Below are 26,378 nucleotides of genomic sequence, written 5' to 3'. Positions count from 1 at the left end.
CCAAACCGCAGACTCAAACGGTCACGTGAAGCTGTGCTGCAGCTTTGTTGATTATAATGGGAGCATTCCAGTTTTGATGCATCATGTTGCTCACGTGCTCTGAATCCCTGTTTTGTTTTTAAAGCCTCCAGGAGAACCATTCTGACCATTTAGGCAGTGTGTTGGTTTACTGATGTTTAATGGCAATGAAGTAATTCAGTAACAGTCCACAGTAGGGCACTCAAGTTTTATCAAAAGTTTGAAGTGAGATTATATCTGTTAGGAGAGGAGCCACTCAAAGATTTGCAGCAGCGGCCCGTCAGCCCCACACAGTTGTCTCCAGTTTTTGCTAAAAGTTCAATTTTATTTATTGTTCAGAATTGACCGGCTTAAAATGGAAACTATAACAACTGGTAAGTTTGATTAAAGTCAAATTCATAAAAAATAAAATGTCTTGTATAGTTCAAAAATAAAGTGTATCAAAAATAAACCAAATGAGACAATGAACAGGAGTGCTCAGTGTACATACTGTAGGCCTACACATACAGTAGGACTACAGAACTTGAGTAGTATGAGTAGAGCATGTTTGTCAAGCTCTGTGTCTGAGCGAGAGAGTACATATTTCAGCTTATGGGTGACATTTTAATGACAGTGGTAGGGGCTCAAACTCAAACTAGCTACATGTAATAGAATTACATAATTTAATTACAAAATAATTGTAGCTAATACAGTTACTGAGAAACAATGTATAGTTAAATTACAGTTACTTATGAAAATTACATCTGAATATTTTTACACAGATTTGATTAATTTCTTTCCCAAATTGCATTGAGTGCTCTAAAATATTAGGCAAAAATGTTTCAGAAGTTTAGGACACATGTTTATTTAATAACTGATTTATTTTCAATTTGGGTTTATGTATATGCTTTATTTTTTTAAGAATAACATTTTTTTTTTCCGAGGCATTGTTAGATGCCAGTGTTTCCAGTCATAGCCATGCAAGGATTTGATTATAAAAATGGTACCATAGCTATTAAACTATATCTTCTGATCTGTATTTAACCTAACCTAACCTAGGGGCTAAAGTCTGATTTTGTGGTGGCTGTGCTTTAGAATTAAATTATTATGATCTTAATTCAAGTGATGAAGGATTTTGTAAGTCTGACAGCAATTATTGTTGAGTGCTACTGTAAGGTTAACCCTGCCTGCATTAAAAGTTTCAGAGGTATTAACAGTTGAAAACATTAGTTAGAAATTTAGAAAAGTAGTCCGTTTGGATCAATTTGTTTGTTTTTGTTTTGTTTGTTTTTTTATCAGATTTACCAATTATCTAGTCCTTTCCTTAGTTTACAGTAGCCAAAACTTAAAGCTGTTGGAGAGCTAATAATTTTGCATGAATTTGGCTATATTTCCCAACATAAGCTCTCAGTGTTTTTGTCCAGGAATCATAAAATGAAGAAAAGAAAAGAAAAGAAAAGAAAAGAAAAGAAAAAACAGAAGAATGGGTTACCTACTGCATTTATTTTGTTAGTTTTTAGTAATGAAAAGTTAGTTTTAAATGCAAAGGGCAACGTCTGCTCTGTGACCGCAACACGACCACCGCCTCAAGAGCACAAAACTTGAAAGTGGCAGTCACACGACCGACGATTCCACCGATTGCCACCGATAGTCCCTTGTGTGTGCAACTATGTTGCCCAATGATGAATGTGACTGTAGCAGGATCACGTAATTTACCCGAAAACTAAAAATTCTAATTTCTGATATTTGCTGGTAGGTCACATTTAACTGTCAAGACAGCTATGAACTCCCCCTGCAAGCCTGTGCCTCGTCCATTAACGTTATATAGCGGGACAAGTTGTCCCTTACTTCTCAGCGTGAGAAATACAAGGTGTGGCATGAGAGCGTGTGAACTGGTTGAAATGCGTGTGTCTCACAGTGAATGTGTGAGACTTGAGAGCCCTGGTCCACAGCTTGATCTAAATCAGGGGTGCTCAAACTCGGTCCTGGAGGGCCGGTGTCCTGCAGAGTTTAGATCCAACTTGCCTCAACACACCTGCCAGGAATTTTCTAGTATGCCTAGTAAGAGCTTGATTAGCTGGTTCAGGTGTGTCTAATTGGGGTTGTAGCTAAACTCTGCAGGACACCGGCCCTCCAGGACCGAGTTTGGGCACCTCTGATCTAGATGATCTAATTCTTAATATTTTATTAAATTGGTTAATCTGATTTGCAAAACCAGTTTAAGATGATTAAGTTCTAAATGATTTATTTATAAATTGGTCTGAAATGTCTAAGTCACTGTCTCACTGGATTTTGGTCATTAGTTCATTTTTGTATTTTATAGTATGTATGTTTTGTTTATTATTTAGCTTTATTTTTATTTCAGTTTTAATAAATATATTACTTCTAAATAAAATTATTAATAGTAATTTTTAAATGTCAAAAATACTTTTTTTTCTTTTCTTTTTGTGTTTAATGGAAGAAGGAAAGTAATACTGGTTTGGAATGACAAGAGTAAAAAATGAGAGAATTTTAATTTTTGGGTGAACTATTCTTTTCCTGAGGGAAATAATAAATAGAGATGAATTTGATCATAATCCTGCTGTTTCATCACATACGAGAGTGACTTCTTGTTTCTTTCTGTGTGTGTGTTTGCTCCAGTGTGAGAGAGACATAGAGCACGTACAGCAGCAGCTCGAGGACTATAAACATCCTCCTCTGTCTCTCAGCAGACTGTCACTCAAACAGCACAAGTTCAAGAGCTTCAGAGAGTCTGCGATGGTGAGTCTGTTTCACAACTACAGCGGAAATGGAGTCTTATAAATGATCTTAGACGCACCTCATTCCCACACATTTGTTATTCGATCATTTATATATGTGATATTACCTATTCCGCTCATGTGCAGCTTGGGTTTGCATTTGTGCGTGTTAACAGGAGCTTCACAGTGAGACTCTGGTATTGCTGGGAGAGGTGGAGAGCTGGTCTGAGCTGGACTGGCCTGGTCTCACAGCTGTGCTGGACAGACTCCCTCCGATAAGGGAAAAAGTACGAGACATGTCCCACTGTCTGTCGGACTGCTGGACACAGCTGGACAACACACAACGTCTTCTGTCTACACTTACTGAAGTACTGAACACTTACACCAGACTGCAATAAAAAAATATATATTTTTACATTTAATTACCTACCCTACATACAACACTTATGCTGGTAATCATAGCTAATACTCCATTCTTCACTCTGCAGGCGTCTCAGTGGTGTGACGTGGTGTCGTCCTCCTCTCCTTCCTCTTCCTCGTCCTCCCCTCTCTCCTCTCTCCCTCCCATCCCTCCATCACGTTTCCAGGACGCTCGTGCTCTTGCGCTGGATCTGGGCGGTGGGGCTTTGCTGGACCTCTGGTCCCAAACTCTGGAGCGCTATCAGAAAACACTGGCTCAGTTTAAGAGCCGAATCCTGCAGGCGGAAAGAGGCTCCTCAACGGCCCAGGGTCAGGAGCCGGACTCCGGGGGACGAGGAAGGACTCCCGCCCCCAGCACGTCCAGCCTGGGGGATTTAGAGGGGGAGATCGAGCCGGACTGGTGCCCTGGAGGAGGAGAGGGGGCCCTGCAGTCCTGGGGTTCACTGGCGTCTCTCTTCCGGCCACAAAACTGCTCAACGCTCAAGATTGGAGAGGAAAAGAAGAAAGAGGGGGTGAATCCAGGAGGGGGGAAGTTTCTGCAAAATCTGCTGCACCCAGCCAAGAAAAATGTAAGAGTGCATGTTTTAGAGTGAGGGAGTCACGGTCATGAGTTCAGCAACCAAAATTTTTGCTACTCCTATTATCAAAAGGTGAACTGAGAAAAACACTCCTAGAATAAAAACCTAGTAAATGGATACTTACACCTTCACAGCTTAGCAACCACATAGCAACACATTAGAAACTACTCAAAACACCCTAACAACTGCATAACAACTCCCTAGCAACCACCAACCACTTAACAGCACCTTAGCAAACACATGACAACACATTAGAAACCACCCAAAACACCCTAAAAACTGCATAACGACTTCCTAGCAACCACCAACCACTTAACAGCACCTTAGCAACCACATAACAACACATTAGAAACCACCCAAAAGACCCTAACAACTGCATAACAACTCCCTAGCAACCACCAACCACTTAACAGCACCTTAGCAACCACATGACAACACATTAGAAACCACCCAAAACACCCTAACAACTGCAAAACAACCCCTTTAGCAGCCACCACTAGAAACTGCTTTGGAACACAGCATCTGCATAGCAACACCCTGGGGACCATCCAGAACATCCTAACACACAAACAGCAATACCCTAGCAACTGCATAGAAACTTCCCAGTAACTGTAAAGCAATACACTAATAGCTATCTAGAATACCCTAGAAGTTGCATAATAGCTTTCTATAAACCATCTAGCAACACCCTGGGAACCTCTCACATCACTCTAACAATAATTTAGCAATACCCTAGCAACTATCTAGAAATTTCCTTGGAACCACCAAAGAACACACTAGAAACTGCTCAGCAACACCCTAGAAACTGCATAGCAACACCGTGAGTACCTCCCACAGCACCCTAACAACCATCTACCAACATCCTCGCAAATGCATGCCAACACCCTTGCAACTATCTAGCAATCCCTTAACAACCATCAAAAACATAATAAAAAACGACTTAGTAACACACTAGAAACCGCATAGCAACACCCCAACACCTGCCAGCTACACCTTGGGAACGTCTAGAACACCTTAGAAACCACCAAGAACAGCTTACCAACACCCTAAAAACTGCATAACAATTCCCTAACAATGAAATAGCTACAATCTAGCAAACACTGAGAATACTCTAAAAACAGTTAGCAACCATATAACCACAACCACATACCAATGCCCTGGCATCCACCCAAAACACCCTAGCAACCTTTTAGTAGCCCCCTAGGAACCATCTAGCAACACCCTGGGAACCTTACACAGAACCCTTTAGCAACCACCAAGAAGACCCTGCAAATGGCACAGCAAAGTCCACATACCAACACTCTAACAACTCCCTAGCATTCACTAAGAACACAACAGAAACTGCTTAGCATCAGAAAATATAGTCAGAACATGCAGATTGAAAGGTGCAGTAAGTGATTTCTGAGAAATGCTCTTGATATTTGAAATCACCAAACAAACACAGCCCTACCCAAAAGAATCACACCCATCTTGATAGCTCCGCCCCAGAATTCACCAACATGCAGTACAGCCACGTGAATTCCCCATAATGAGTGGACACGCGGCTTACTGCTGCATGGCTACAAGTGTGTTTTGGTGCTCAGTCTGATCCACTTTCACAGCATGTCTCATAAATTGTTTACTGCACCTTTGAACCATTATGTTGCAATTCATCAACAAAGTTGCCATTTAGCCAGCTAGTTTTTACTTGCATTGTCACTATTTTTATCTAGATGTTATCACCGAGAAAACTGTCTTTGCACGTTTTTAAACCAAAGTTGTGTCTCGGTGCTGTTGATGCCAAAAGCCCAGTGGGCAGCAATTCGACATATGCCACAGCTATGTTCATGGTGTCTCAAGTTCAAATCCTTTCCTGAATCTTTCCTGACCCCAGGTCTTCACTGTACAACGCCCCCCCTCAAAAAAAAAAAAGATGCGGCTCTGTCATAACCCTGTCACACAAGCACTTGTTGATGCAGGATTCTGTTGTTGTAGTTTTTCCATCTTTTTAGTTTCGTTTTCTACTGTGAAACGGTTTGGGTCAGTGCTGCCACCTTGTGGAACAACTGATTAGAGCAAAACAAATTCAATGTGCATGTGTGACCTGCGCATACAAAGTTAGTTGAAGTTAGATGGTGCATGTACAGAATGTGTATACTATTCTGGTGATTAAATTTGAGCGCATTATACATGAGTCTTCGCATACACATAAAAACTCACTGGTTAAGTCCCTGGTTGTCTCTGTCCTGCTGTAGGCCACAGACGCACCCCTCCCTCCCAAACCACCTCGCAAGCGTCATCCCAGTTTCGACCTCCAGGCTCTGCTGGCCCCGCGGCGTTCGGCCGCCGTGTCTAAGCCCACCGAGTCCACATCAGGCCAGTCCTCTCCGCTCTCCTGGCTAGGCCGCCAGGCACTGACGAATCCCATCCTTACGGCAGGGGTGGCAACAGCAGTTCCAGGATGGAGGGAACCCGCTGGAGGAGGAGCAGGAGCAGGAGCAGGAGCAGGAGCAGGAGCAGCAGGAGGAGGAGGAGGAGTGCTGATCAGAGGTGTGGAGGTCAGCAGTAAGGAAGTGGCGGATCATACAGGTTTCACGCGCCAACACGTGCTGCTCAGTCGCACTGAAAGAGAAACAGGTGTGGAGAGAGCAGGAGCGACCGCACAGAGGTGTGTGTGTGTGTGTGTGTGTGTGAGCTTTCTTTTCAAAAATCACTTCATTTAGGTGCTAAATAACATTGCATTACATTTTAGAGCTGCCAATTTAATTTATTTTGTTACTGAGTCACCATGTCCTATTGGATTCAGTTCAGAAATGTTGTGACAGTTTCTCATTTAGGGTCATGAATCTATATCCAGAATTTTGACACAGATGTTTGTTTTGCAAAAGCTATGCAAATTTAGGTGACGTCATGACAAATCAAGAATTTCAGCATCAGTTATCATTAAGGATAAAGCATGTTTTTGGGTCAACTATTCCTTTTCTTTCTCTATTACAGCAAGCTCTACTTACAGTGGTGTCGGCTGGTCAGCACGGAGAGGCAGTATGTGGCTGTTCTTAAAGGTGTGGAGGAAAACTATCTGCCCCTTTTGGAGTCTTCAGATGTCCCGTCTGCATTGAGAGGAAAGACAGAGTCACTCTTCTGTAACTGGAAAAGCCTCACTGCCTTTCACTCGCAGTCACTCCTCCCTGCCATGGAGGGCGCTCTCTCCCAGACACTGCAGCAGACCGACTGTTTCAGCAAATTTGTGAGTAACATCTCACATTTAGAACACTTTTTCCATAATTTGGGAAAATTACAGTTTCATTGTAAATGTCAACATGTTATAAAGAAATAATTAAAGAATTGTAAAAAGCAAGGCTGTTTTAATATGACCTTCATATAATAAGTTTGAATAAAATAAATTTGATTTCAAAATTTTAAAAAATCACCACAATACTCTCAGGATTAACTGTCATCTGAGATCATAACAACAATGGTAATAATTTTGAAATGTTGGTATGTATCCGTATGAGTCAAGTAATTTCTGCTATGTGTTTGCTTTCTCTGCTCCACAGAAGGATCAGTTTCTTCTGTATTCCCACTACATCCGGATGAGACCTGAGCCGGACGCTCTGCTCATCAATCAGGCTGCTGACTTCTTCAGGGTGAGAAACCAATAATTCATCATTTAATTGATTAACATGTCATCGGAAGACATGCAGGAGAGATATAGCTGTGTCCATACGGCACATTTCACAAACAGAATGAAACAGGGCCTCAGTGCATTCTACGTTACCTACTTCTTGTGCTAAATGTTTCCTATATCTAATACTAATACGAAAGCATGAACTTTGTGTCTCAAGTGCTTTAAAAAAAAATTAAAATATCTCTCATGAAGTCACTTAAGTGGCAAAATTCCATATTTTCAAAATTAACATTATGTTGGCTGTAAGCTGATCTGTCTGTGTTGGCTGGATGTACTGTAGAACAGTTTATGTTGCACTACTGTCTTTACCCACAGGGTGGCAAATGTGTTTTTGATACCTGTGCCATTATTTTTAAATGTGGGAAATAATGAGCTGTATATTTAATCTCTCTCTCTCTCTCTCTCTCTCTCTCTCTCTCTCTCTCTCTCTCTCCCCCCAGTCAAAGCTGTCTTCCTCTCTTGTTCCTGCTCCTCCGTTTCCTCAGTGTCTTTCCACTCCCGTTCAGAGACTGGAGCAGTACTGCCAGACACTGGAGGAACTGGGCGGCCTCAATCCCACCTCTGACTCCGCCCTCTCCATCCTCAAACACGCCCAGCGGCACGGCGAGGATCTGCGAGCCAGTGATCTCATCACAGGGTGTCCGGTATGAATTCAAATAACACATTCACTCAGTCTACAATATGTCTTTGTGACGTCATGTGACAGTGCAGTGCTGCCACCTGGTGGTCGGAAAGAAAATAACAGATTTTCAGTGCTTTATGCAATTTAAAGAGTCAAGATCACAGCAGCATTACTGGCAGCTATCATAAAATAATGTTTTGATAAATTATACATGCAACAAATTAACATTTTAACACTGTTCAAAGAAGTTGGTCTGTAATTATAAAACCAAAGAAAAAACTATAAAACTATAGTGTATGTATACATCTTTAAAAGCTTTATTTATATATTTTTGAAATGTAAAAAGCTAATTCAAGATATTAATCCATAGTGTATAAATAATAGTAAAATAAGGCTGTTCCTTTAGCTCTAAATGGTGCCAACAACGCCTTGGTCACAGGTTTTTGATTTCCAACACATATACTGGCAAAAATGTGTGCCATGAAAGCACTGTCAGTCGCTCTGGATAAAAGTGTTTGCCAAATGCATAAATTCAAATGCACAAATAACAGTGTGAAATCACTGTTTTAATAATGTGCAACACATACATATCTGTTAACGTGTTAAAAATGTGGTTTTATGACCCTTTCAAAACAGATTTTTCAGTTTTTTTTTTTTTTTTAAGCAGTCTGGTTTACCCTTACGGATTTAACGTACGTTTATTACAGGTCCAGTTTTTGTTCAGGTGCACAGTGGTTTTAAACTTACCATCAGGATCCAGAAATAACACTTGCCAAGCCCTAAATGCAAGCAAAATGGACTTCGGCCAGTAAATAAAACGTTACAACCCATATTTATTTATCTATTTTTTTTAAATGCTAAAATTATTCTCCTTTTGCAGTTCTGTTTGTTACCTCTAAAGTCACAGAAATTACATGCTTTATATTAAAATTGGGACAACACCATTCAATTTAATGGGACAACAGGATTGAATTTATGGTGGACATTATATCACCATTCTTGATATTGCATCATAACCATTAAGTAACTACATTCATTATAAGATTTTCATTTACATTCACAAGATGCCCTTTGAAACATCAAATCGTGCTGGAGAAAATGAAAATAAAAGGTTTTTTTCATTTCTCAGGCATTTGCACTTTTCATGCACTTTTTGAATGTGTTGTTTATTTAACAGTAAAACAAAGGAAAATTAATATAAAATCTTAATTGATTAAATTCAATGAAGCAAAAGTTGTTATCTTAAGTAACATTAGAACTTAAATATTGATGCATCCTTCATATCATATTAAATCACACAAAGAGGAGATGTTGACATGATGGTTTGCTCTGTCTCTGTGTGTGTGTGCGTGTGTGTCAGATTCCTGTGGCGGAGCGTGGAGAGCTGGTGCGTCAAGGTGAGCTGTGTGTTTGCGGTGGAGGCCGACGGAAGAAAACGGGAATCAGAAACGTCTTCCTCTATCAGAACTATCTCATCTTCACCAAACACAAAACACCTAACCCGGGATGCAGTGTGTACAGCTTCAAACACAGCATTAAGGTACACACACACACACACATACTTACTGAAAACACAGCATGAGTAGTATGTTAGTATGGTGTAGTCATTTGATCTCAGAGCGTCTGACTGATTGTGTTTCCTCAGACGGGTGAGATGGGTCTCACTCAGAGCGTCGGCGAGGACGGACTGAGGTTTGAGGTGTGGGTGAGACAGGTGTCCCGGACCAGGGACTGTCTCACTCTCCAGGCCTCCAGCGCGCAGGAGAGAGAAACCTGGAGCCACGATATCGCGCAGCTGCTCTGGACTCACGCCATCCACAACACGGGTCAGGAACTAATCTTTGACTTTACACCTTTATGACACTCGTCACCTCTGACCCCTGTTACCTGTTACTCTATGCTTCTTCTGTTGATTAATTTCTTTTAATGCAGTATTGAATAAATTATAACTATATTAATTACTGATGTTTACACTCCACTTGTCAAAAAGAAGCACACTTTTATACTTTTTTAAAAGAGGACTCGTGAAAATAATATAATTTAAGTGCAAACTGAAAGTAATGTTTTCTGCAACTTCATTGCATATTAACTGCAATTATTTGAAAATGAATTATAATTTCAGTTTATAGTAAATGGCATTAACTAAATTTGAAAACATTTCTTTTCCCACTTGTGTAAGACTTAAGTGCTTCTTTCATGATCCATTTTCTTTCAGATATGTTTAAAATGTGCTGCTGAATGTAAATAAAGTTAATGTAAATAAAGTTGCAATTATATTAGCTTTAAATGCAATATATTGAGTAATACTTCAGACTTATACTAGATAATTAAGTACTTTACATGTACTTTATTTTATGTTAGTCAACATATCAAAATATTCTTTAAAGCATGATAAAAGATTATTAAAACAATGATTTAAAATGTACTTTAAAATAAAACTTTTAATTTGACATTATTACAAAGTGCACTTACAAGTGTACTTAAGTGTGTTAAGAAACATAGTTGTGAAGGTGTTTCTCTTTAGAAGAGAAGTCCACTTCCAGAACAATTTACAAATAATGTACTCACCCCCTTGTCATCCAAGACGTTTATGTCTTTCTTTCTTCAGTTGTAAAGAAATGATGTATTTTGAGGAAAACATTTCAGCATTTTTCTCCATATAATGGACTGATATGGTGCCCCAAGTTTGAACTTCCAAAATGCAGCTTCAAACGATCCCAAATGCGGTCGCAAACAATTCCAGCCGAGAAAGAAGGGTCTTATCTACTGTTTAACCTTTTTTGTTAAGGGTGTTTGATCTTCCTTGCATGTTCACTTTGCAAAGACTGGGTCGGTACTTCTGCAGTGATGTAGGATGATTTTGAACTGATTTTTGAAGTTGAGGGAGAAAATACGATTGGAGTTTTTCGACATACCCTAACTGTCTTGAGTCAGAATACACATGGAGAGTTCATGGAGAGCAAAGCAAGACGAGCGTTTGAGATTAAAAGGCATTTAAATTGTATTTTTTTAATGAAAATAACCGATCGTTTCACTCTTCCTCGGCTGGGATCATTTACAAATGCATTTGGGATCGTTTGAAGCCGCATTTAAAGGGGTCATCGGATGCCCAGCGGCTCAGATGTCGGGAGTAAATGACGACCACTATGTTCATTATTACATCCAGCAACACAACACATCAATCGCTCAGTCGGAGATATTCTTGTCTAACTTACATCCCTGCTCCGGCATCCAAACAAAGAGGGCGGACTGTGACAGCTGATCCGAGGTAAGACGCTCATGTCAATCAACTATCGTGGGAGCGGCCTCTGTGGGTGTGACGGCACAACGACAGGCATCTTAGAACGGCTCGATTTGAAAAAGGGGATATTATTTTTACAGATTAATTAAAAACCGCTGCATGGATTTTAATCATTATAGGGTAGATTTGTACATACACTGCCAACACACATTAATGTTCAAACAACATGAAAAAGTGAACTTAGCATCCGATGACCCCTTTAAACTGCATTTTGGAAGTTCAAAATCGGGGCACCATATCAGTCCATTATATGGAGAAAAATGCTGAAATGTTTTCCTCAAAAAACATAATTTCTTTATGACTGAAGAAAGAAAGACATGAACATCTTGGATGACAAGGGGGTGAGTACATTATATGTGAATCTTTGTTTTGGAAGTGGACTTCTCCTTTAAGTAACTTAAGTGGCTTTTTATGTAATTAATATTTAAGTACCATTATAATATTATTTTAATATTTTCAGTACACACACACACAAGATTTGAAGATTCGAAGTGCGTTTCAAGTGCACATTCAGTATAATTAAGAACACTTATTTTTCACAAGGAACACTGGTTGGCATTTTATTACTTTGGTCAAAATAGCCAGTAGCCGCAGTTAAATTGCTGGTCTCTGTGTTTCTTGTTTAGAGCCACAATGTTCCTATGATTATTATTGTCAACCATCATGATTTTGGGAGTAGCAATAGTTTCGGTCCCTCCTATAAACTCAGAGATGAGGATTGAGACAGACGTAAATAACCACACAAGTGTGGTGTTTGTCAAAAACACTAAGTTATTCTGCCAGGAATTTTCTCTGTGGTGTTTAGAGAAAAACAGACATTTTGGATGCAGATCGGACCACTGCTGCCTGTAAATGCTAAAATTATACCAAGCATCACCATGTAAAATGTCTGAATAGGACTTGCTATGCATGCAGATGATGTCTAAGCAGGCGGCGCACTAGGATTTTTGATTTTTTTTCACAACATCTTGAGCTTCAGAGTTTACTGTCAAAAATCCATTAGTTAAATACCGCAAAGTTCTGCTTAATTAAGTAAGTGCCGGTCCTCCCTAATTAGTGAGCTCTTAAATACAAATACTTTGCCGTTATTGACCCAGTTATTTATGTCTAATTAAGACAACACTAAAAGGCAGTTTAATTAAACATCGTCTGTCTGTGTGTTTTCTGCAGGATCTTGTCTAGGGGCATTTTTTTGGAAAAGACCAATTTGTGATTAACAATTAATTAATAATGCGAAATGAAACTGTGTCAGTCATTAAGGCATTGATTTGCATTTGCACTTTTGTCTTTTCTTTATGCAAATGAGACTTTTAAATTACACTCGTTACTACACGTTTTATTCTGTTTAGTGGTGTTTCTATACTGTGGACTCTCAAAATGCATGGGGTAAATGGCAAAGAAGTAATTTATTATAAGGAAAAATTTCTCAGCATGCTTTGCAAGCACATATTTGCAGTGATGAGAATAACGGCGTTAATAATAATAATAATATTAATAATGGGCGTTACTAACACCGTTATTTTTTCGGTAACGAGTAAGCAAACGAATTACTGTTTCCCCCGTTACAACGCCATTACCATTACTGACAATTAAATGCGGCATTACTAACTTATTATTTATTTTTCAGTTCATTTGAATTGATGCACAGCGTACCTGTATTTGATGAACCGTAGTCTCACACACACGCAAAGAAAGACACAGAGCGAGAGAGTCTTATATACCATGCTATATATATATATATATATATATATATATATATATATTTTTTTTTTTTTTTTTGTATTTTCCTGTTAAAATAATAAGAGTTCCTTTGGAGTTCCTCAGCTGCCGGTTTCTCTAGTAGTGGGCGGAACTAATGCACAAATGGCAATCTCATTGGCTGGCGCTCACCTATTATCGTCCCTGTTTTGATTTCAGCAAATCAGTTCGAGCGAACGCAGACAACGTGATTAATATTCATAAACCCAGCAGCTCATTAATCCTTAGTGCGTTTTATACTGTCATTGGTAGTAGAATTCGTAGTAGTTTTGTTATCTTATCAGTATTATATTTCGATTTTTTCCTTTTTTATAGAAACACTAAATGACAAACAATATCTTAAGCACCACCATCACTCCTAAGTTCAGTCAACATGACAAATATGCATTCATACATGGTTATTCTAATTACTAAAGTTCAAATTGCTAAAGTGTAATGCTAAATTATTATAATATCATGTTATAATGCTTGTCTGACTGATGCTGTATGTACTTTCAGATATTGAAAAAACTATAGATATTTAATATTAGTCAGGTGAATAAACAATTTTGCAGGTGAATAAAAAATACATTAGTAGATTAGTGTACAATGTTTTAGAATAATATATATATATATATATATATATATATATATTTTTTTTTTTTTTCTATTCAGTCATTTAACATATTTAATACTGGGGACATCCTTTTTTATTTTTTTTTTTTTTAAGTAAGACAGTAGTTGCTTTCCCTGGTAATTAGTTACTTTTATAATGATGTAACTCAGTTACTAACTCAATTACTATTTGTGAGAAGTAACTGGTAACTACAACTAATCTTCACCAGAACTGACTTCATACTTGGACTAAAAAGCACCAAAAACCAGATGATTTGAACACACTGAGACTTCAGACATGATGAGGAACATTTTCAGTGTGATTTAAGTGTCCAGATATTATTGGGGCCAGTGTTACTGAATGAAGCATGTGTGTGTGTGTTTGTGTAGAGTTGTGTCTGAAGGAGTCTCTGTGCATGGGAGTTTCCAGTAAGCTGCTACTGGATTTGACGGGAGCTCAAGCTTCAGAACTGGACTCCAGCTTCAGCCTCAACGACAGAGGTACAAACACTCAACCTCCTGTTCTTCTTCAATGCACGTAATACTCATTGTTATCCACCAGATGTCACTTTATCCATCGTCACATGAGTGTTCAAGGGTGAATTTCATATTTATGCATTAACATTTTAAAGCAAATTTTTACAGTTTCATGACTGCAATATTACGGCCCTTTACTTTTGGATGCATTTTAATGTTCTCAGTGATTATTTCTGTTACATTCTTATTAGGATAATTTTGTACATTTTCTACTCCATTAAAGTAAAACAACTCTTAAAGTCATTTTAATTTAACTAAAATCACAAAGGCAGTACAAGAATTACTATGATGTTTAATATTTGCACTTTTTATTATATTATTTCATTTTTATGGCAATGAGAGGGAGATTATGGTATGTGGTATGGTAATGAGAATTGTGTGTGGGCTTCCACTAATTTTCTGAATATAATTGCGATATTTGTCTTTCTCATCGTCTCTGTTCAGTTCAGAGCAGTTGTTCAGATTCGTCTTCTGTGGGCAGCATGAAAGAGGGCGACTCACCCGCCTCTGCAAGAGATTCAAAGAGAAACGGCGAGCAAACAGGTCACACTCAGGTGAGTCACGCATGCACACAAACACGTGCAGTGAGTCAAAATGATGGTGATGATGATGATGATGATATTTATTTGTGTTTTACAGAGCTCTTCACCCTCCACCTCTGTGTGAATCATTTCAACTTATAATGCAAGTCTTAAAAGTAATGTAAGTACTGTATTTTAAATGTATTGTGTTGTTTACTTTTTAGTGTCAAGAAAAGTATTTTTTTCAAAATACAAGGATACTTCCCCATTAGTGGAGAAAGATGCTTTTTAGAATCAGAGTGTGTATTTACAGCATCAACCTCATGCAACAAAACATTAATCAACAACTGCATGCACTTTTAACCCTAAAAAACCTGTATATATATTTGATGCACATTTTTCAAAGGCTCTAAATGATCAACAGGATAGATGATTTAGAGTTTTTTAGTCTGAATGTACGTCCTTCAGCTGGTGCTTCACGTGTGTTTTTGCTGTCAAATCTTTACTAATTTTTATCAAGTAAATGTAAGAATAACTTTAGCAATATTTCCAGATGAACACTTACTGGACTGAAGCAGCTTGGTTTTACTTGATTCTCCGTGAATCAGTTTTTAGAAAAATCAGTGAGTCTCAAATCTGATCTTGGGGATATTTTGAGAACGTTTGTTTGTTCTTCTCTCAATCATTATTGTATTACAGTGCATTATACATGTTGATCATCAAACTAAGCATTTAAATCTCATCTTATTAAGACATCATTGAAGATGTAGGGTGATGACTGGTATTTATATAATTTTATGTAAGTATCTGCTGTGCTGTTATAAATATTTCATTGATTTACATCACAAGCATCACATTTTCATCTTACTTTCTAGTCATATAAATATCAGCATCTGCACCAAAGAGCATATTTTTGCTCAGTTTGAGTCTCTGAATAAAATCGAGCTGTTTTTCTCTTATTTTCTCACTATATCAGACTATGAGCCATACAAGCCTGATGTATCAAATATGATACTCAACAAAAACTATTGTCTGACTGTAGTTTAATATCAGATTTAAGCACTTAATTTTCTGTGTAAGGCACATATTTGCTACACATAACAGCATCACTTTTGTCTTTTCCTCAGATACAACAGGTGCTGTTTCTTTCATCAACACAACCACATATTTACGACTGGGACAACTGGACACAAACTGGATCATGAGACACACACAGCCGTGTAAATACAGTATTACAGAAGACTGGAGGTCGTGTGCTGGCAGCCGTCTCGCTTCTTATACTTTCAGTTGCTCTTGATAATTGACTTTCAGGTAGTGAATCCAAGTTGATTCAACGTCTCAGGCCTATCACACACATTAGAAACTAAAATCAGATGACATTAAAGTCAACATGAAATCAGAACCACGTTAGGGCTATCCAAGATGTAGATGAGTTTTGCTTCATCAGATTTGGAGAATTGCATCAATTGCAGTGAATGGGTGCCATCAGAATGAGAGTCCAAACAGCTGATTTAAAACATCAGAATTACACACAAGTAATCCACACCACTCCAGTCCATCATTTAACATCTTAAGAAGCCAAAAGCTGGATGTTTGTAAGAAACAACTCCATTATTAATACATTTTTGACTTCAAACTGTTTCTTCTGGCTAAAATTTGAGTCCATCTCCTGTTGCCTCTCACATCAGAAAATCCTGCCACATATTTGTTTAGAGCTGTTTTGGCTTGTAAACGGTGCTTGATCTGTACAGATTTCTCTCCTGATTCAGACTTTTTTTTACAAGGTGTTAACTGATGGACTGGAGTGGTGTGGATTTCTTGTAGATTATTGTGATGTTTTTATCAGCTGTTCAGACTCTCATTTTGACGGCACCCATTCACTGCACGTGATTCATTTGGTGAGCAAGTGATACAGTTTTCCCCACCTTTCTCCAAATCTGTTCCCTTGAGGAAACAAAGTCATCTACATCTTGGATGACCTGAGGGTGAGCACATTTTCATCAAATTTTCATTTTGGGTGGACTATTCTCTAATACACTTTACTTGTGCATGAATATTTGATGTACATTATACCAAAGAAAAAGTGTTTATCTTTATAATCTTTATCAGAATGTAATATCTTTCTTCACCTCTGAAATGACTTTCCATTCCGACTGAAAATAATAATATAAAGACTAGAGCAATAATATGAAATAAAGCAAGATGTTTAAAGGACTATTGGGAAACATGAAGATTTTCTGGAAGGTGAGCTTGATATTTCATGTTGACTTTAAGGTCAATATTTATGTGGGAGTGAACTTTCGCTCACTAAGTGCTACAGCAGTCACTTGGAGCTTTAAACTTCATTGTAAATGTCTTGCAAGTACGGATGAAATCCAAACCAAAGACACGTTTTGCAAGATTGTGCCAAATGCGAACTCGAAATGTTACAAGTAGCAAAGATTCTGTCAATGCAGCTTTTTTCAAGTGGCACTTTGTAATATATGAGTTAAACGCTTTAACAGATTTTGTATATCAAACTTCGACGTTTTTGGCCGAGGACACATCTGGTATTTCGGCCCTTCTCCATCTCAGAGTAGTGAAGAAAAGGGAAGGTTTTCTCCGTTCTCTGAGTTTAGTTAAGCACCAGCTGTCTTTTATTGCCACGGCCGATCCGAGAGCCAAATCCAGACCTGCGTTTCAAAAGAGAACTGCTGTGGATGGTGTGTTTTATGCTTTATGAGTTATGTAATTATTTAACTCCGCCCTCAGCTTTTCCATTAGCGAGATTCTGCACAGTCTTAAAGAGTATTAGATGCTGGAACGCTAATCTACTCAAAGGTTCAACCGCGTAAAAACTGACTCCAGCAACTGTAATCCACTTTTGAATTTATGAGGTCTGACTCTGGAAAATCATCCTTTATAAGCTCTGTTTGTACTTCAAGTCATCTGTCTTGTTGCATATTTTCGATGGTGGAAACTCTGGGCTTCTGAGCATTTCTTCTACTGATGAAACAACAGCCAAAAGTTTTTGTTTTTCCTTGCGTTCAAGAGGTTTTATTCTGCCGAGCTCTGTATTGAGCTTGATCTGCTGATACACCCATGGAAAAGAAAAATCCAAAATAAGATTTTATTTTTTTTAAACTATATGCCAGGTTCTGTACAAGTTTGGATCAATCAAAAGCCTTTGTGGTGTAATATTGATTACCACTTATGATCGCCAGTTTTGATGATCACAACTTACACTGGGGCTCTTACACCGGTGGTGAAGTAATTCTCTGAAAGTACTTCTGCTAAAACATGCTCTTAGTTTGAGGTGTAAAGTTTAAATCATTTTTTACAGTCATTTTAAATTTTAAATGACTGTAATCAACTTTGAAATGATCTTCACAACAAAATTGTACAGTTGGATAAACTACACAAAAGTAGACTAAAATCATGTTAAAGGGGTCCTATTATGCTTTTTCACTTTTTGAATTTTAGTCAGTTTGTGGTTGCGTCTCTTTCGGCATAAAAAAAGATCTACAAAGTTGCAAATCTCAAAGTCCACTCCAAAGGGAGATATTTTGTTTTTAAAAAATTTCTTTTCAAGAACTACAACGAATGGCTCCTTTGGACTACAGCGTTTGTTTTCCACATGCTATGATCTCACAACGCGGTCCATTAGAATATTATTAAAATAAATCCTGCCTACGGAAATTTGAATTGTTGAAGTTGGATGCCAGTCGCCGTTAAACATCAAAGAGGAAGAAAAGATTCGAATTGTTGGGGGGTGGGTAGCAACGAGGTGGGGGATTAGCCTAACTTTAGCAATGCAGCGCGGACTAGAGTGGCCGCTTCAGAGCAGTAACGCGCCTCAGACGTGTGCAGTACAGGGGCTCGAAACAGCGATCTACTCCGGTTGCCGCATCGGAGCCGTAACACACTGCAGACGTGTGCAGTGTGTGGTAAGAGATTTATTCATCATACAGTGTAGAGAGCTTCACTCATAACACGAGTGTTTTTTTAAAATGCATAAACTTGCACTCAAATAAGCTAGGCTAATCAGTGATCATGTTCTTTGATAATGTTAATGTTAGGCTGCTTTTAGCCTTATGCTGGAGCTGGTTTTGGGCAATGAGACGAAGTATGTAAAATAATTAAATAAATTAGCACGATAATATCATGTGTCGGCGATCTCGCAGGCTGACAATAGGACCCAACACTACTGTAGCGTATTATTTACTCACCCTCCATGCATCCTAGGTGCATATGACTTCCTTCTTTTAGACGAATGCAGTCGGAGTTGTATTACAAATTATCCTGGTACTCCCAAGCTTTAGAACGGCATAGGCGGGTGTTTCTCTTCATTAGTCTAAAACAAGTCAATAAAGTGGGGGAGGGATCAGTGAAGGCCTCATGTAGTGAAATGATGAATTTTTGTACAAAAAATATCCATATTTAAAATGTAAGAATCATTTTAATCTAGCTTGTGCTAACTGCTTTGGCAAAGGGGCATAGCAGGACGGAAACACTGTCTAAGCTGTTCACCAATCGCAACGCAGTGGGACAGCTAACCTAACATTTTGTTTTTCGGAAGGCGGGCCTTCATTAAACCCAGAACTAATCAAGCCATTTGTGCCAGACTGGGGAGAAAAGTATTGTAATAATGTGAATTATATAAAAAATAATGCGTTTTTCAATCCGCTAAGCACGAGAGCATGTTGTAGTACACCCCCAAAACAAAATCTAGACTTTGTAAAAGAGCATAATTTAAGGCACATGATTTTATGCTGAAACTGAGTATTTTAACAAATTTACAAACTGGCACCATTTACTTCCATTGTAAGTCCCTTGTGAAAACGTAGTGAAATAAATATGTAAGATTCTATTACTGAAATGAAAGGCCACATTAAGTGCACTTAATGAGAGTACACTTCAAAAAAGTGTGATTTTTAAATTGAAGTAGGTAGAATGTTTTTAAAGTATACTTTAGTTTTATTTAAGTTCAGCTGTCTGCATGTAAAGGAATTTTAACCTAAAATACATTTTCATTTAATTGCAGTTAACTGTGTTCAAGTATTTTTTAAAGTATATACACTTTTTTTAAAGAAAAGGAGAGACCCGTTGAAGTTTGCTGTGGTAACAAACATTATGCCACAAATCTGTTGATTGACCTTGACCTGAACTCTGAATATTCTTTTAATAGTAGTAGTAGAGATTATCCTTTTGTGAGAAAAAAAGTTTCAGAAGAGATCTCAGTAACATGCTACAAAAGTGTGCAGTCAAAGAAATATTCTGAGATAAAACACATCTGAGAACTGCAGAAGAGCAACCTCCGAGCAATAGAAATGTGCTACGTTAGTAAAAATGGGAAATTGCACAGTTTCTTCAATAATTTAGGCATTTCGGAGGACAAATCCCATTTCTGAGAAAGACGGACCACTTAGAGAGGAGCGTAGGACTGAAACACGCCCGACCCCAAACCTGTGCGAGTGTGGGAGGAATGTACTGTATCTACAGCACGAAACCCACATTCAGGCCAAAAATACTCTCCGCAGCGGGGCGTGTGTGCGATCCAGCTCTCTCCCAAACCATAAATACCTTGGCGTGATTCATAGTTTTGATTGTAAACAGGAACGTGTGCCAGAGAAACAAGCTGTCTTTATAAGCCTCATCATGTATTAATGTTTACATTTTTGAACGCTTTAAATTGCATGCTCCTTTTTGACTTTGCAACTGTTTAATTGTCTTTGTGGGAATATTAAATGAACAGAACCAAGTCGTTACCCCCTTTTTTTTTTTTGCCTCCCCGCAGCCATTTTAGAGCCTGATGACATTTAGTGCATATGAGAGCATTATGGGATACGCACTTGACAACATTACTGACACGCTGAAAATGGCAGCCACTCAGTGACCAGCAGAAGGGATCGCATTTTTGAAAGGGAAAAAAAGAGATGAAAAGAGTGTGCAGGACAGAAAGAGAGAGAGAGAGGCCAAAGACAGTAGATGGTATGATGGGAAATGAAGGAGGGACAGACGGAGAGGCACAGAGAGGGGAGAACAAGAGCGAAAGAATGAGACAGACGAGTGAGGGGGGCGCAGCAGACGCAGTGAGTGTGAGAAAGGTATGGCTGAGGGCAGAGAAGTTTTTTGTCTTGATAGAAATGTGAAGAGAGCGAGAGAATGGGTTTAAATGGGGGGGAGAAAGAGAGAGAGAGAGAGAGAGAGAGAGATAGTGTGAGGATTAGAGAGAGAGAGGGGGGGGGTGTTGACGAGGCAGCGAGACTCGGGCGAACAAAGAGAACGTGGAGAGAATGAGTTGGGTGAAACATCAAAGGGATTTTTCGGCCGTGTTACCGGGACAACAGACATTTGCATGCGATTAGCTTTTTACATCATATTAAGGAGGGATGGGGCGAGCGAGGGGAAGCGCACATCATAAAGAGAGAGAGAGAGAGAAATGCCGGTTGGTCACTCACACTGACTTATGTGCTGACAAGCAGCCGTTTGTCTTGAAGATCACGCCTCTCACACGCATGCAGCGAGGACAGAGCTTCTACATGTTATGAACTACATGTGCTATCTGAGAACATGCCTTCATTACAATTAACCGCAATAATAGAGTCATTTGTCATGGAGCAGTGGGAAATGACCATGACCTTATGAGAGCTGCTGTGTTCACAGATGCAGGTTCAAATCTGGCCTGCGCCATGCCTCTCTCATTCCTTTTTTTTTTAGATAATGTGCATGCATGTATTTTTTTATTTTATTATTTTTTTTTTTTTTTATGTATATCTACACTACCATTTAAAAGTTTCAGGTCAGTATAATTTTGCAGTGTTTTTGAAAGACGTCACGTTCTGCTTGCCAAGGCTGCATTTATTTGATCATCAAAAATACAGTAAAAACAGTAACATTCACTTTCTTCTGTGGTAATATATTTTCAAATGTAAGTTATTCTAGTGATGCAAAGCAGAATTTTCTGCAGCCATTACTGCGGTCTTCATTGTCACATCCACAAAAGCGTTCCCACGACTTTTCAAAAGAGGAAATGTATAGAGGGATGGATTATGACAATCAGCAGAAAGAAAGATGACAGATTTACTCACTCTCTCAGCAGCTATATTAGAAATGTATGGAAGCCTATTTCCACCACATAAGGATTAAAAAATAATAATAGTAATAATGAAAAAATCATGTTGTGGTAAATCATAACTATGACAAACTCATAAGAAATTTTAAATTCTAAACATTGTATTCATTACATTAAAAAGTTGTTGAAATTATGAAAAAAAAAAAAAAAATGAAATTCAGATACTAAGTCATAGTTATGAAATAAAAGTTGAAATCATGACAACCTGAAATTGAAATAAAACACTTATGACTGTCATAATGAGATAAAGTCAAAATTATGAGTCAAATTTTGATACTAAGTCATAAGAAAGGTTACAATTTATGAAATTTATGAAAGTTGAAAATAAGATGAAATTTAGATAAAGAGTTATAAGTATGACTTGTAATAATGAGAAAAAAAGTAAAAAATAAAATAAAAAATAAAAAAAACAGATACTAAGTTGAAATAAAAAGTCAACTATGACTGAAAATAAGATAAAAATCTTAAATTTACATTAAAAACTAATACTTATGACTGTCATAATGAGAAAAAAGTCAAAATTATGAGTCAAAATTATGACATAAGTTAAAAGTGAGATCTAGTCATAAGTAATACATAACACTGAGAAAATATAGTCAACATTATGAGATACTAAGTTGAAATAGCAAAGGTTAATCGAGTCATACTTCTGACTGTCAATAAGTCAAAATTATGAGATAAAAAGTTGAAATCATGACATAAGTAGAAATTGAGATATGAAGTCATACGTATGACTAAACATTATGAGATAAAGTTGAAATAATGAAATTATGAAATAAATGAAATAATGAGATACTAAGTCATAGTTATGAGATAAAAAGTTGAAGTCAGCTGAAATCGAGTCAAAATTATGACTCAAATCTAAGATACTACGTCATAATTATGAGAAGTTGTAATTTTGAGATAAAGATTCATGAGCATGACTTGTAATAAAGACAAATACTTCAAAGTAAAAAAAAAATGAGTTAACATTATGATACTAAGTTGAAATAAAGTTATTTATTATGAATCAAAATAAGATAAAAAAAATGATTTTGAGATGAAAAGTCATACTTATGACTCATAATGAGAAAAAAATCTAAACTATGAGATACTAAGTCATAATTATGAGAAGTTCATGGCATGAGTTAAAATTCTGATAAAGAGTCATACGTATGACTATATGAGAAAAAAGTTTTAAAAAATGTGAATCAACATTATGAGATAGTTGAAATAACAACGTTCAAAGGAGTGGTAATTATGATAATTATGTCTTAAAATAAGATAAAAGCTGAAATTAAGTTAAAGTAATACTTATGACTGTCATAATGAGAAAAATTGTCATAATTAGAGATAAAAGTTAAAATCTTGGATAAGTTGAAATAGATGTCAATGACAAATGTTATGAAAAAAAGTTGAGACAGTCATGATTTTGGCTGTGTGAAGTTGCTGGATATTGGCAGGAACTGGAACACGCTGTCGTATACGCCGATCCAGAGCATCCCAAACATGCTCAATGGGTGACATGTCCGGTGAGTATGCTGGCCATGCAAGGATGTTTTCAGCTTCCAGGAATTGTGACCAGATCCTTGCAACATGGGGCCGTGCATTATCATGCTGCAACATGAGGTGATGGTCGTGGATGAATTGCACGACAATGGGCCTCAGGATCTCGTCACGGTATCTCTGTGCATTCAAAATGCCATCGATAAAACGCACCTGTGTTCATTGTCCATAACATACACCTGCCCATACCATAACCCCACCGCCACCATGGGCCACTCGTCCACAACGTTGACATCAGCAAACCGCTCACCCACACGACGCCATACACAATGTCTGCCATCTGCCCTGTACAGTGAAAACCAGGATTCATTCGTGAAGAGAACACCTCTCCAAAGTGCCAGACGCCATCGAATGTGAGCATTTGATCACTCAAGTCGGTTACAATGACGAACTGCAGTCAGGTCGAGACCCTGATGAGGACGACGAGCATGCAGATGAGCTTCCCTGAGACAGTTTCTGACAGTTTATGCAGAAATTCTTTGTTTATGCAAACTGATTGTTGCGTAACCGAATGACAGCGTAATAGAACACAAAGTGTAGTGTTACAAACATACATTTGTTTAGAAATTCAAATGTAAATAAGTATGTTTATAATGTTAATTGTGGAAAGGCATCATCACAGTCTGTAAAAAGGGTCCATACACTGACTTCTAGACTGTTACGAGGGCAAACTCAGAGATGAGAGCCGCATTCAAGTCCAGATGATGAATTACTAGAAAACAGAAGGGGATACGAAACAATAATAAGAAATTCAAAAACTAAGAAAATACTACAAAGAATCTAGGAAACTCAGAACACAAAGAACACTAAGGACTTCAACGAAACCGTCAACGAGACAGGTCCCGACCAAGAATACAGAAAGCACGGCTTGAAATACACACTGGGTAACTGAATGACTGACAGGCAGGTGCAAACACTCACTGGAGCTGATGACGGGAACAGGAAACAGGAAACGAGCTAGATGCAAACTAAAAGTCCGAAACAAAGACAACTTTTGTCATTGCTATTGATTTTTTTTTTTTTCATGAAATACTGATATGTGTTTTACTTGCAATTCAATAAATGCAATTAAGCTTGCAATTTAATAAACGTGACTACATTTTTAATCAATAGACACCACATGAGGTGCACAAAGTCAAAAAACGATTATTTATATTTCAAATGATATAATCAGCATAATTTTTGTTGAAAACTGAATTGAAAATGCATTTTTCTTATGTTTTCTTTGTTGCTTTAATGACACCTGACATGAACTCCACAAGTCAACCTGGATAATCACGTGGACGTATCTCATCTGCTTCCATAAGTTTAAATGTGACTTAAGCGGGTCTGGCTGTATGCACCTTCCCTAATGGTCATGTATAGATTGATGAGAGCATCAGCCATGCACCTGCCAGCCTCCCCCCGTCCACGTCTGCGTCTGTGTCTGTGTGTCTCTCTTCGGCCTGCTTGGGCGCGTGTGCAATGCCTCACTGCCCTCGGTACTGCGGCTGCATTGTGCTGCCGGGCGTCGTCATGGCCGTCGCCACGGTGCTATTGTCATGGCGATATTACAGTATCAATACCCTGACACTGCGACAAAGAGACAGCAGCCAATGCCACATCACTCCACCCCTTTAACCCCTCTCTCCTCTCATTCTCTCTCTCCATCCTCACCAATCGATCCCTCCATCTCTGACTAAATATGTATGTATTGATTCACCGTCGGTCCCCCGCTCTCCTCTTCCATCCCTCTCTCTTTCTTTCTCTCTAACATCTATCAGATTTCATCTCCCCCTTGGACCACCCCTACGTCGCTCTCTTTTCCTCCTCTTCATCTGTCATTTCATCTCCCTTTTTTCACTCCTTCCTGTTCTCCATGCCATCTCTTCCCCCCACCTTTGCATGTTTTTTTCTTTCTTTCTTTTTTTTGTCTCCGTCTCACTCACTCTCTGCATATTAATTGGTGCATTTGTGCTGCGGCGTACAAGACAATCAAAGCGTTGGGGGCGGGTGATGATATGACTGTATCAGACACTACACACAATACACAAACACACACGTTCACGCAGACACACTCGCGTGAGCTGACAGTCAGAGGTGTGTGTGAGTTAATATCCAGATTCCTCTCCAAAATCATCCTCAAACTCCCAAGAACATGGCCTCTGAACCAGACAAAAAACACCTGTACATCCAGAGCATCCAACAGCAGATGATACCCAATCTGACATACAGAGGTTGTAGGTCTGTGAATACTGTATACAGAGTCCAAAGAGAGAAATTATTATTATTATTATTATTATTATTATTATTATCTGTTTTACAAAAGAATGCATTAGTATTTATTTATTTGTCTATTTATTTATTTTTTTATTTATTTGGAAAAAGGTTCTGAATCTGATATACAAAGGCCTAAATCAAAAATTGTTGTTGTTATTATTATTATTTTATTATTATTCACTTATTCATTCTCAGTTTACAGCAAAATGCTCCCAGTGTATTGGGACTTATTCAATTACATTTTTCAAAGGACATTTTGTTTTTTTAGGTCAAAAGAGGGTAAATATCAGACATTTATATACTTACGAATGGGGGGAGGGGGGAGTATAATTATTATAATAATAGTAGTAGTAGTAGTAGTATTGAAGTAAAATCTTCTAAATGTGTTAGTAGGTCAATGTGTGTGTATATATATATATATATATATATATATAGTATATTTACATTACATTTATATTGTATATGTTTTTTCGTTTTTTGTTTTTTTTTCCTAAAGAAAAAAAGTGTTTATTCTGATATAAAGGTTTTTTTGTTTGTTTGTTTGTTTTTTTGTTTGTTTTTTTGTTAGGCTTAAATGTAAAATAAAATAACAGTAGGTCGTTATTTATTTGTTTATTAATAGATCTCAGGTCAAAAGAGGGTAAATAGCAGATGCATATGGATACTTATAGCATTTATATATTGATATAGTCTTTTTAGAGTATAAATATATACATTATTATTATTA

The 26,378-nt window shown here is 37.9% G+C and overlaps 1 protein-coding gene across 1 annotated transcript in view; it reads left to right on the top strand.

Annotated features, from left to right (window-relative positions):
- Nucleotides 1-20,473, top strand: part of arhgef40 (Rho guanine nucleotide exchange factor (GEF) 40) — a 35,129-nt gene extending 14,656 nt beyond the window's left edge. Inside the window, exons 15-27 of the mRNA XM_051105245.1 lie at nt 2,638-2,757; nt 2,912-3,103; nt 3,224-3,724; nt 5,968-6,380; nt 6,710-6,959; nt 7,270-7,359; nt 7,841-8,044; nt 9,383-9,562; nt 9,668-9,848; nt 14,066-14,176; nt 14,657-14,766; nt 14,852-14,914; nt 15,861-20,473. Of these exons, the coding sequence (XP_050961202.1) occupies nt 2,638-2,757; nt 2,912-3,103; nt 3,224-3,724; nt 5,968-6,380; nt 6,710-6,959; nt 7,270-7,359; nt 7,841-8,044; nt 9,383-9,562; nt 9,668-9,848; nt 14,066-14,176; nt 14,657-14,766; nt 14,852-14,878 (2,379 nt within the window). The 3' untranslated portion in view covers nt 14,879-14,914; nt 15,861-20,473. The remainder of the gene's footprint in view (nt 1-2,637; nt 2,758-2,911; nt 3,104-3,223; nt 3,725-5,967; nt 6,381-6,709; nt 6,960-7,269; nt 7,360-7,840; nt 8,045-9,382; nt 9,563-9,667; nt 9,849-14,065; nt 14,177-14,656; nt 14,767-14,851; nt 14,915-15,860) is intronic.
- Nucleotides 20,474-26,378: the final 5,905 nt, after the last annotated feature.

This window comes from Labeo rohita, unplaced genomic scaffold (genome assembly GCF_022985175.1).
Source record: "Labeo rohita strain BAU-BD-2019 unplaced genomic scaffold, IGBB_LRoh.1.0 scaffold_94, whole genome shotgun sequence".
Classification (NCBI taxonomy): domain Eukaryota; kingdom Metazoa; phylum Chordata; class Actinopteri; order Cypriniformes; family Cyprinidae; genus Labeo; species Labeo rohita.
This window is presented reverse-complemented; position numbering and strand designations above follow the sequence as displayed.